We start from the raw sequence: 12,377 nt of genomic DNA, 5'->3' as shown, positions 1-12,377 counted from the left end.
TGATCCACACACCTACCTGCCACTTGTTGCCTCAGGAATGAATACAATCATTATTGTATAATTCATTATTGAATAAGCATAATGTAACTATTACTGCTGACCCTATACACTGCACCCGACCTCCCATGATGCCTCTCTCTGCCCTCCCCTTCCCCTGTACCTCTCTGCACAATATCGGTCACCGCCGACAGGTACTCATGGGCGTCTTGCTCGCTGGATACCTGCAGACACTCGTCCCCCTTGAGGGGCACCACCTCCAGGAGGGGCGCCAGGCTGTCTACCCCACACAGAAGCACTACCACGTGGGCCGCGGGGCTCAGCACCCGGGCCAGGAAGAAGCGGCGGAGCTGGCACAGGCCCTCTAGCATTCCCCTGGACAGGATTAACAGCTTGACCTTGTACTGGCCCAGTCGCAGAAAGTCCTCCCGCCGGCTGGTCACTGTGGCGATGTCGTAGCAACAGATCCCTCCCTCCCAGATGGGCCCGGCGAAGATAGAGCGCAGGTATACAGCCCACTGCTCTGCCTCCACCTCATAGATGATGAGCAGGTCCTCGGCTAAAAGAGGATGATGGAAATATGGAGATTTGTACAGGTGCAATGCCACTAATAAAAGCCTCGTATGCAAGTCAAACCAATATGTAATATGTTGTAAATGTGTTATCCATCCATGTTCAAATCAGTGTCTCTGTGAAAAACATGACCTTATGCTTTACGGGGCTCCATCTCCCTTGATACATAAAAGTTATTTGACTAAATGTTTCTGATAAATAATATGACTAAAATATTACTAACACATTTCGCATGAAACTAATCAGGTAAGTAAGAGTCATGATATTGTTGAACTTATTGAATGTAGCATCTGGTAGACTTGACTACGAAATTGCTAACTTTTAATGATGTATGTGAAAGGATAGTTTGATATTTTGATATGAACATTGGAATGGTTGAATATACTTTGAATTGAGTCATCATAGTTATTCTTAAACATTTACTTGGTTTTACTTGGTCATAAGAGAATACAATAATAATACAGTAATAATAATAAGTGTACCAGATTCTTCAACATCATAACGCTAACAGTGTAGCAGATTCTTCAACATCATAATGCTAACAGTGTACCAGATTCTTCAACATCATAATGCTAACAGTGTAGCAGATTCTTCAACATCATAATGCTAACAGTGTACCAGATTCTTTAACGTCATAATGTACAATTACAGCTGTGAAGTATCAAATAGCAATATCCCAAAAAAATGAAATGTAATTGCATAGCAGCACAAGAGACACAAAAGTCTATGAATTTATCAAAAAGTTCAGAAGGTCTAGGCTACTCACCTGAGCTCATTTTTCACCTCTGTCCGCCTCTCTCCACTTTGACAAAGAAAAACAACTCGCCACACACTGGCTCTATTGTATGCAATTGGTCTGATAAGGGCTGTGAGCTTCCTGCTTGTCAAGATCAGACAGAGAGATGGGGCAGTACATGGTGGCTGGAATTCCAGATGAGCGTAAGGACAAGTGTCTAGCCTTTACCTGGTCTACGGAGGAAGGAGCATAATATAAAATAAAATAAACTGTACCCTTGATAAGAATATACAAATAATAAGAATAATTAACAAGCAAAGACAAAAATAAATACTAAATGTAACTTATAGGCCCATTTATAGAGACACTTCAGAGGCAGAAATAAAAAAAAAATAGCAAAGTTTTTAAAGGCTCCAGGTTTAGATTTGCTACTTTGAAACAGATTAACTTGGACCACAAAGCCATCAAAGCCTCTAAACACAAGAGACCAACTGCAAAACATCATTACAGTGGCATTACTAATCTAACAATAAACATAATGAACATTGTCAAACTTAAACAAATACTGATAAGTACAATCGGCCATGTCGCAAACCTTTCTTCCCAAACAGACTGCATGGTTATCAAAAATTATGAAAACTTGACCACAACTAGCCTACCTGGTTAAATAAAGGTGAATGGTTTCCTTCAAAGAAATACTGGCAAAACAACAGTGCAGTACAACCTCTACACAATGCGACTAAGCTTTCACCTGCACAGGTTTATGGGGTTTTGACTAGATTGCGCACAACTACGACCAGAAGTAACTTTTTATAGCAGGTTAGGAGATCATTTTAGCTAACCCTAAACCTTTTCCTAACCTGCTACATAAACTTTCCTAACCTGCTACATAAACTTTCCTAACCTGCTGCAAAAAAAAAGTAACTTCTGGTCACAGCTGGTCTAAGGGATGCTTTTAGACCTTTTCACATGTTCACCACTAATTAGAGTTCCCTGGGAAACACAGACCAAAACTACGGTTCCTACATTGTCACATTAACATGAATTGGGTGATTCATGCGCATAGGGTTCACAGGGGCACGTGCCCCCTCAGATTTGTCCTGTTTATAAATATATTTCTCTCAAAGTCATAACTAGCTACCAGTTGCCATGGCGCTGTGAGGTCGCCTAGGCAGAGAGCTCCTTTTAAATGTGTAAATATTTTATTGTTTTTTGTGGGAGTTTTTATATAAAAATGTTTTTATCAACATTTTATTTTGTTAGTTCAGGACCAGCAAGTTAGTTATTTTTGTCAAGATAGCTCAGAGAGTAGTGAGCCAGCCTTGGTTTTTATTTGAAACCGAAGATGACACAGGCTTGGACATCACAGAGGCTCGTTGTAGTTTCGACTGGATCTCTCACTCCAAGGTGTATTATCCCCCCCCCCCCCCCCCCCACACACACACACACACACACTGAATGAGACCACTGATTCCCCCGGCTTGGGTAAGGGCATCAGAGAAGCTGAGAACAGTGTGGAGGAGGTGAGTGCTGAGAGTGGAGAGTGGAGAGTGAAGGCTCTTGACTGACTTTCAGGAGACTGTATGTTTGGACTATGTGCAGCCCAATGGAGTAGGATGTGAACTGGATGCATGCCCCAGACTATTGTCCAGTCCAAGAACTACATGTACTTTGTTTTTTGTTTTAAGCGTCTTTGATATGATCAAATACATCTATTATTATTATTACCAAGAAGCCATTTCAGGCTATAAAGTTAGAGTAGTTAGCTTGTCTATCTTAGCTGGCATGACTGCTGGCAAAGTTGGTATACTGTAGAAAAGCAAGCAATTACTAAATGTACTGAATAAGACTCACATTCCTTTCAATCTTTTACCCAGATTTGAGCAGAGATGCAGAGAAGCGTATTTAGCGTATAAAAAAAAGAAGTGATCACCAGCCAGGAGGATGCATACAGCTCAAGAGGTATGCTTAAATACGCAGACAAATAAACACATTTTTAAGATAGAATTGTGATTATGGCTCTAGGTTGCAGGAAAAAGCTGTTTCGGGTGTTTGAAAAATGCTACACTCTCCAAAACCCCACCAGCCATCCTCACAGTACTTTGTGCCCGCTCAGATTTTTGGGATGCATGGGTGGATTGATCATTTCTATTCCACATAGAGAATAAAAACTGTCGCTATAGGGATCCAATGCTGGAACCCTATTGTAATTGGTGGGATTACTATTTTTCTGCCTTTAAAGTGGCTACAATTTTAACATGGTATAACCAGATCAATCCCAAATTGACCGCAAATTGACTGCTATTCAATTATGGAGATCACTTGATTGGTATAAGCAATTGGTATCCACTGTTAAATCCTTCCAGACTTCCACAAGTGAGTAGGGCAAAGATGGGACCTGTATGTCGATTTGGGATTGAGCAGACAGTCACCAAACTGTAAACTGGTTGGGGTAAGTGTACTTTTCCTCTATTAGAATGTCTTTAAATGTCCACATGGTGGTGCTGTAATAACAACCGAATTGAACTGTCTCTAAACTAGTTTAGTTATAAATCCAAAAAGCTGAACTCTCTATTAACCACTTACAACCCTTTACAACATCACTAACAGTGTTATGAAGCGGTTATGCTGAATACATGCACCAACGTGAAGCTAAAGAATATATAGGCCTGTTGATTCACCCTGTGCATCATGATGTGAAATCGAATTCAACTACTCTCTAGCCTGGTGGTGCTCACTCAAAACAGTGAATATTTGGCCATCTAAATTGCATGACATTTTGCATGATGACAATTCTAAACCCTTCAAGAGAGATTGAGTGAAGTTTAGAGACTGAGATTAAGCAGAAATGGTAGGATCCAGTGCACGACTCTGGAGTTGCAGGCCAACGCTACCCATGGTTGATGTTACAATGTTGCAACATACAGAAGAGGGAACTGATGTGTTACAACACTGCACATATAACCTATAAAAACATGTTAGACATACACAGACTGAAACAAAACGAGTCCGTGGGCAAAGGGGAATATGAACACAGAGGGTCTAGTCTCTGCCACCAATAGAAGAGCGATATATATGGGGGCGTGTCTTACCAACTGCAGGCTAGGTTGCGCGCACAGCGCTGGGAGAGAGAACTTGATACAGAGTAACAGTAAATCACACGGACCTACAGTATACCAGTGTTGAAATTTGTAATCCTATTGCATGTATTTTTGGCTAGTGAAAGGAGCAAGTGAGATCACTGCGATCTCCCATTTGGATAGAGTTGATTTGTTGGGTAAGGACAACAACGGATCTTTTTCAGGCACAGTTCAAATATATTTGAATTTCTAGCACCATGGAAATGTCCGAAAACAAGCCGAATGATGATCCGAAGTTATCTACGACTGACAGGATGGTCAAATGTAAGTGTACAATTCATTGATGTTGATCATAAACAGTTGCCGCGTTGCTTTTTATTTTGGTCATGAAGGCACACACTGCTGCCATAGACGAATGTCTCTCCCTCTCAACACATTGCAATCCTAGTCGTATTGTACCCGAATGGTCTGCTCAATTGGAAATCTGGTTATGGAGAAAAAGGGTGTTAGCCGTGAGATACGACACCGGCTAGGCAATCTGTAAAAGTAGGAAGTAAGGGTGTTATTACAAGAGTTGCAGGCATTCAATGTTTGCATTTAATGTCGGGCAACATGCTTGTTGGATATGGTCCTATATTGTTAAACATCCGCACATACAATAGTATATATGTTTTTTTCTTATTTTAAATGACCATAAAATACATGACTTGTATTGATTGACGAATCATGTAGGGCAGGCTATCCAGTGATTGTTAAAACTATTATTCCATGGTTAAAAGTTAGACGTTTCACCCCTATTTTGGAGTCCATACATAATAGAGTGACACATGTATCTGTTTTTGGCTAGCCCCCATGTTTGATGTTTGCCCCCATGGTAGGTTACTGTAGTCTATGGTGTCTAGAAACCACATGGGGGCTGGACTATAATGACACATTTCTTTTAATCTATTATTCATGAAATCACTATTGATTTAAACACTGAGTTAGGTTTGACTCTATACTCTACACAGTGTGAAAATAGTGTGTAAATAGTTTTACATTTGCTATGAAGGCTAGTAATCATCCCCTGCCACATCAAATCAAATTTTCTGTCACATGCGCCTAATACAAGAGGTGTAGACCTTACCGTGAAATGCTTACTTACTTACAAGCCCTTAACCAACAATGTAGTTCAAGAAATAGAGTTAAGAAAATATTTACTAAATAACTAAAGTAATTAAAAAATATATAAAGTAACACAATAAAATAACAATAACGAGGCTATATACAGGGGGTACTGGTACTGAGTCTATGTGCGGTGGTAGAGATTAGTTGAGGTAAAGTGACTACGCATAGATAATAAACAGCAAGTAGCACCAGTGTAAAAACAAAGGGGTGGGGGGGGGGGTCAATGTAAATAGTCCGGGCGGCCATTTTGATTAATTGTGCAGCAGTCTTATGGCTTGGGGGTAGAAGCTGTAAGGAGCCTTTTGGACCTAGACTTTGCGCTCCGGTACCGCTTGCCATGCGGTAGCAGAGAGAACAGTCTATGACTTGCGTGACTGGAGTTTTTGACAATTTTTTGGGCTTTCCTCTGACACCACCTAGTAGTATATAGGTCCTGGATATCAGGAAGCTTGGCCCCAGTGATGTACTGGGCCGTACGCATTACCCTCTGTAGCGCCTTATGGTAGGATGCTGAGCAGTTGTCATATCAGGCAGTGATGCAACTGGTCAGGATGCTCTCGAGGGTGCAGCTGTAGAACTTTTAGAGGATCTGGGGACCCATGCCAAATCTTTTGTCTCCTGAAGGGGAAAAGGTGTTGATGACTGTCTTGGTGTGTTTGGACCATGATAGTTTGTTGGTGATGTGGACACCAAGGAACTTGAAACTCTCGACCCGCTCCACTACAGCCCTGTCAATGTTATTTGCGGCCTGTTCGACCCTCCTTTTCCTGTAGCACATGACCAGCTCCTTTGCTCACATTGAGGGAGAGGTTGTTGTCCTGGCTCCACACTGCCAGGTATCTGACCTCCTTCCTATAGGCTGTCTCATCATTGTCATGATCAGGCCTACCACCATTGTGTCGTCAGCAAACTTAATGATGGTGTTTGAGTTGTGCTTGGCCACGCAGTCGTGGTTGAACAGTGAGTACAAGAGGGGACTAAGCACGTACCCCTGAGGAGCCCCAGTGTTGAGGAGCAGCGTGTCAAATGTGCTGTTTCCTACCCTACCACCTGGGGGCGGCCCGTCAGGAAGTCCGGGATCAAGATGCAGAGGGAGGTGTTTAGTCCCAGGGTCCTTAGCTTGGTGATGAGCTTTGTGGGCACTATGGTGTTGAATGCTGAGCTGTAATCGATGAACAGCATTCTCAACATAGGTGTGTGTTCCTTTTGTCCAGATGGGAAAGGGCAGTGTGGAGTGCGATTGAGATTATGTCATCTATAGATCTGTTGGGGCGGTATGCGAATTGGAGTGGGTCTAGGGTTTTCGGGATGATGGTGTTGATTTGAGCCATGACCAGCCTTTCAAAGCACTTCATGGCTACCAACTTGAGTGCTAAGGGGCAGTAGTCATTTAGGCAGGTTATCTTCCCTTTCTTGGGCACAGGGACTATGGTGATCTGCTTGAAACATGTAGGTGTTACAGACTCGGTCAGGGAGAGTTTCAAAATGTGAGTGAAGACACTTGCCAGTTGTCCGCACATGCTCTGAGTACACATCCTGGTAATCTGTCTGGCCCCACGGCCTTGTGAATGTTGCTGACATCAGTTACGGAGAGCGTGATCACACAGTCGTTCGGAACAGCTGGTGCTCTCATGCATGCTTCAGTGTTGCTTGCCTCGAAGTGAGCATAAAAGGTATTTAGCTCATCTGGTAGGCTTGCGTCACTGGGCAGCTTGCGGCTGGGATCCCTTTGTAGTCTGTAATAGTTTGCAAGCCCTGCCACATCCAACGAGCATCAGGCAATACCTCAAGACTTCTTTAATATTAACATGGAGCACCAGCTGTTATTGACAAATAGACACACCCCCCCGCCCCTCATCTTACCAGGTGTAGCTGCTCTGTCCTGCCGATGCATGGAAATCCCAGCCAGCTCTATTTTATCCATGTCGTCGTTCAGCCACAACTCGGTGAAACATAAGATATTACAGATTTTAATGTCCCATTGGTAGGATAGTCTTGATCGTAGCTCATCCAGTTTATTTTCCAGTGATTGCACGTTGGCCAATAGGACGGATGGTAGTGGCGGTTTACCCACTCACTGACAAATTCTCCCAAAGCATGTCAAGTCTTTGTTGTTGAAATTAAAGCATAAATCAAAGCCTTTGCTTATTCCTAGTTTTTAGGATGGAAAACATTTAGATACAGTTTTCAACCATTTCTAACCTAAGAACTAGGAATAAGCAAAGGCTTTGATTTCTGTTCAAACAGATGGAAAAGGGGTCTTAGACAACATCTACCAGGTATTAGAAATACATCAAAACACAAGTAAAGATCCCTGCCAACTAATATCAACACTTATATTTAGTTTTGGAGACAATATTTGCCTTTTGGAAGTTTAAGAAGCATTGCTTTGTAATAACATTACCAAAAACCCACATATCTTTTAAGTTATTTTCAGATTTCTCTCCCTCATGAGGGAAAACAATAAAAGTTGACAGAAGTAACAAGTAAAGGTAGACCTACAAATTAGTGTTTTTATTAATAACAATGTGGCTTATGATTTTTAAGTGGTTGAAATATGTCATTCTGTCACCAAATCGGTAACGGAGTGACGAAAACATCTGTAACAGAATGACTGCAACTGAATTGGCTACAAAGGGAATTCATAATAGTGACAAACCACAGTTGTGTCAACTGCTACTGTCCTCCCTTCTACTGGCATACTGTTATGTTCAGCTCATTACTGTTTTCTTTCTCTTTCTGTCAAGTGGTGGTCAGAGTGAGAGTGTGAAAACAGTCTGGACAACCCCTTCCTTTCTCTCTCCCTGTCTCTCTCCTCTCTCTTTCCAGTTAATGTCACCTCTCCCGGCTCTTCCTGACACCTACCCATGAGTCCTTTCTCTTTCCATTTACTATAACCAGCCCTCTCACCCACTGAACACCGATTGACACAGGACATCCATGGACATTGACATTTGGTCAGTCCAAATCTGAACCAACCATAGATGTCTGTTTCACAAGTTTGGACTGCACTGCACAGTACCGTAGAGTAGAGTTTAGGTCCGTCAGTCCATATACAGCACAATAGTAAGTGGTTCCATGTGGCTCAGTTGGTAGAGGATGACGCTCTCAACGCCAGTGTTGTAGGTTCGATTCCCAGTATAAAAAAGCAAGACAGTCGCTCTGAACAAGAGTGTCTGGAAATGTTTTAAATAAAGTACTGTAAAGTTCAGTAGAGTGAAGTTTAGTTCAGAAAGTTTAGTACAGTGAAGTTTAGTTCAGTTGAGTGAAGTTTAGTTTAGTTTAGTTCAGTACAGTAAAGTTTAGTTTAGTACAGTAAAGTTCAGTAGAGTGAAGTTTAGTACAGTAAAGTTTAGTTCAGTAGAGTACACTAGAGTTGCCAGGGTCCTCACGGTACGATATTATCACGATATTTAGGTGCCGATATGATACAGTATGTATTGCAATTCTCACGTTTCTATATGTGTTGTGAATCAATACTGTGATTTTTTTGCGATTCTATGTTCCAAACTGCTGCAGAGGGACAAGAGAGAGTTTTGACAGTCATGGAAATAAGTGTTGAAAACAAATTGGCTTCATATTTAAAAATAAGATTGAGAACAAGCTATGAAGGAAAATCCTGGAGTTTTGATGCAGGTACAGCAAACTAGCGCAACAATTATATTGCAATATTGTCAATATGATATATCGTCAAAAATAATATCCCAATATGTAACTGTATCTATTTATTTTTTTACCACTAGAGTCGAGTACACTATAATTGATTGTATTGTATTGTACTGAACTATACTCTGCTGTTTATTTATTAGTTTATTAGGATCATCATTAGCTTTTGCAGAAGCATCAGCTTCTCTTCCTGGGGCCCACAAAAAAACACAAAACATGACAAGTAACAAAACACTGATAGACAAGGACAGCCACACAAATTGAAACTACTAAGATAGACAAACAATACATCAAAAGAACAATTCAAACAATACAAATAAAAAGTGATGAACGGAACCGTTCTGTATTTTATCGAACGGATGGCAACCCTAAGTCTAAATATTGCTGTTACATTGCACAACCTTCAATGTTATGTCAGAATTATAAAAAATTCTGGCAAATTAATTACGGTCTTTGTTAGGAAGAAATGGTCTTCACACAGTTCACAACGAGCCAGGCGACCCAAACTGCTGCATATACCCTGACTCTGCTTGCACAGAACGCAAGAGAAGTGACACAATTTCCCTAGTTAATATTGCCTGCTAACATGAATTTAGAGAGAGAGAAATAGTCCTATAATTCCTATAATAACCACAACCTAAAAATTCTTAACTGGGAATATTGAAGACTCATGTTAAAATGAATCACCAGCTTTCATATGTTCTCATGTTCTGAGCAAGGAACTTAAACGTTAGCTTTCTTACATGGCACATCATGCACTTTTACTTTCTTCTCCAAGACAGTGTTTTTGCATTATTTAAACCAAATTGAACATGTTTCATTATTTATTTGAGACTAAATTGATTTTATTTATGTATTATATTAAGTTAAAATAAAAGTGTTCATTGTTCATTCAGTATTGTTGTAATTGTCATTTATTATAAATATATATATATATATATATAAAAATCGTCCGATTAATCGAAATTGGCTTTTTTTGATCCTTCAATAATCGGTAACAGGGTTGATAAATCATAATCGGTTCGACCTCTATCGTATGGGACGCTGTGCTGAAGGGAGTTGTAGTTTTCATTTAGTAGACATTCAATCTGGGTCAGCGCAGAAATGTGGTAATTAACTACAATGACCATAATGCATTGTGCCTGTTCTTTTCCATCTTGGACAGAGATGGATACACTTTTATGCCTGCTATGTTAGGTAAGATACAGACAGACCACATACACCCCCGAATGAGAGAGGAATGTACACAACACAACAACGAGCGAAGAGAGAAAGGGATAAAGACAGTTCGTAAAAGTATACCTTATCTACTTTAAAAACAAGTAAAATGATTGTCAGACAACTCTGCAGCATGCTTATGGTGGCTAGCTTTGCTAAATAGGATGACTAAAGACAATACAGCATGGGGAGAACAGAGATAATGTTCGATGGTTGTCTGTCTGACTGGCTGCTACTGCCTAAGCAGAGAGGAGATGATGACTTTAAGGAATGAAAAATCATCAAATTATAAAATAAAAAGTAATATACACTGTAATATTTTATTATTTCATGGTAATGTCCTATTTTACTATGTGAATATTACAGAGACAATGGAATATTTTCAATGTTTTGGCAATTGAATGTTCACTATATTTGGCTCTGGAATTTCCATTAAAAAGCTCAAATAATTTTGATGTCATTATTTCATAAAAGCACTAATCTCTCAACACTAGAAGGTGGTCTTGTGGGGTATGTATGGGTGTCTGAGTTGAATGTTATTTGATTATGCAGACAATCTGGAATTTTTCATTTTCTCATAAAAACTAGAATAGAAGCAGTTGATCTCTGGTCAACCATCAAACAGGAAAGACTGGCTTTAATAACTAGTACAGTAGATTTTTTTTAAACATATTTTTTATAACAGACCACCTTCACAACAACTTTGTTAATGTGACTTGACCATGATAACTGACCATCAACTCTAGGAGTTGAGCTTCTTCAACTTGCTCAGTGGTCACAACCTTTATCTACAACTCCAGTCGAGGTTTAGGTCTTAGAGAATGTTTTGAACCAAATACAATGCTTTTAGATGTAGATGTATTTAAGACCAGTTTATCATTAGTCACCCATGCTGATACTGACTGTAACTCCTTATTTATTATTTCAGTCAGCTCACTGGTTTTCGGTGCTGACATGTAGAGAGTGTAATCATCCGCACGCACAGTCATTCTAGCTTTGCGTAAGACCAGTGGCAAATCCTTTGTACAAATAGAGAAGAGTAACGGCCCAAGAGAACTGCACTGAGGGACACCGCACTGTACATATCTGATGTTGGAGAAGCATTCATTGAAGAACACTCTCTGGGTTCTATTGTTTAAATAACTCTTCAAACATGCGATGGCAGGTGATGTGAAGCCATAGCAAGTGAGTTTCTTCAATAACAATTTATGATCAATAGCATCAAAAGGTTTCACTGAAATCTAATAATACGGCTCCAGCTATCGTCTTATTGTTAATTTCTTTCAACCAATCACCTGTCCCCTGAGTCAGTACAGTACAAGTTGAGTGCCCTTCTCTATATGCATGCTGAAAGTCAGTAGTTAACTTGTTATCTGAAAATTGTAATTTTATTTGGTCAAACACAATTCTCGCCATCAGTTTACTAAGAACAGGCAGCAAACTGATTGGGTGGCTGTTAGAGCCAGCAAAGGGTGCTTTACTATTTACTCTACTGTACTGAACTCTACTGTACTTTACTGTACTAAACTGTACTGTGCTGTGCTCCACTGTTCAAAATTCTGAAACATAGACATCTATGATTGGTACAGATTTGGTCCAATCCGGACCAACCAAATTTGGTCTTGTTTGAAGGCGGAGCTCATTAGAATAATAGCCAGTGTGTAGAATAATACCCAAACATGCAAAAGAGGATAGTACACTTTCTACCTTTGTGTACCTATTCAGGATACATCACCATGAACAGAAGGACATTTATAGTTATGCATTTCTGTATTGTACAGATAAGGGACTCATGATGTAATTATTTGACCATCATTCTGTTACCGGATGTTAATCCCCTTCACTTACTGTAGTTTAATAAACAAAATCAATTTTTTTCAAACTCAAGGTGGGTTTGGAAATAACCGGATGCATCCAGTTTTCAGGGGAAATATAAAGAG

General features: G+C 40.1%; 2 protein-coding genes across 8 annotated transcripts in view; one reads left to right on the top strand and one right to left on the bottom strand.

Moving 5' to 3' along the window:
- The window catches only part of LOC139417179 (B-cell scaffold protein with ankyrin repeats-like), a 32,926-nt gene extending 31,543 nt beyond the window's left edge, over positions 1-1,383 (bottom strand). Inside the window, exons 1-2 of the mRNA XM_071166424.1 lie at positions 1,337-1,383; positions 161-556 (exon numbers count right to left, since the gene is read on the bottom strand). Coding sequence (XP_071022525.1) covers positions 161-556; positions 1,337-1,346 — 406 coding nt within the window. The 5' untranslated portion in view covers positions 1,347-1,383. The remainder of the gene's footprint in view (positions 1-160; positions 557-1,336) is intronic.
- Positions 1,384-4,405: 3,022 nt separating this feature from the next.
- LOC139416121 (protein phosphatase 3 catalytic subunit alpha-like) overlaps positions 4,406-12,377 on the top strand; it is a 111,479-nt gene continuing 103,507 nt past the window's right edge. For all 7 annotated transcript variants that reach the window (XM_071164428.1, XM_071164430.1, XM_071164429.1 and 4 more), the window contains exon 1: positions 4,406-4,710. In XM_071164428.1, coding sequence (XP_071020529.1) covers positions 4,644-4,710 — 67 coding nt within the window. In that variant the 5' untranslated portion in view covers positions 4,406-4,643. The remainder of the gene's footprint in view (positions 4,711-12,377) is intronic.

This window comes from Oncorhynchus clarkii, chromosome 9 (assembly GCF_045791955.1).
Source record: "Oncorhynchus clarkii lewisi isolate Uvic-CL-2024 chromosome 9, UVic_Ocla_1.0, whole genome shotgun sequence".
Lineage (NCBI taxonomy): Eukaryota > Metazoa > Chordata > Actinopteri > Salmoniformes > Salmonidae > Oncorhynchus > Oncorhynchus clarkii.
This window is presented reverse-complemented; position numbering and strand designations above follow the sequence as displayed.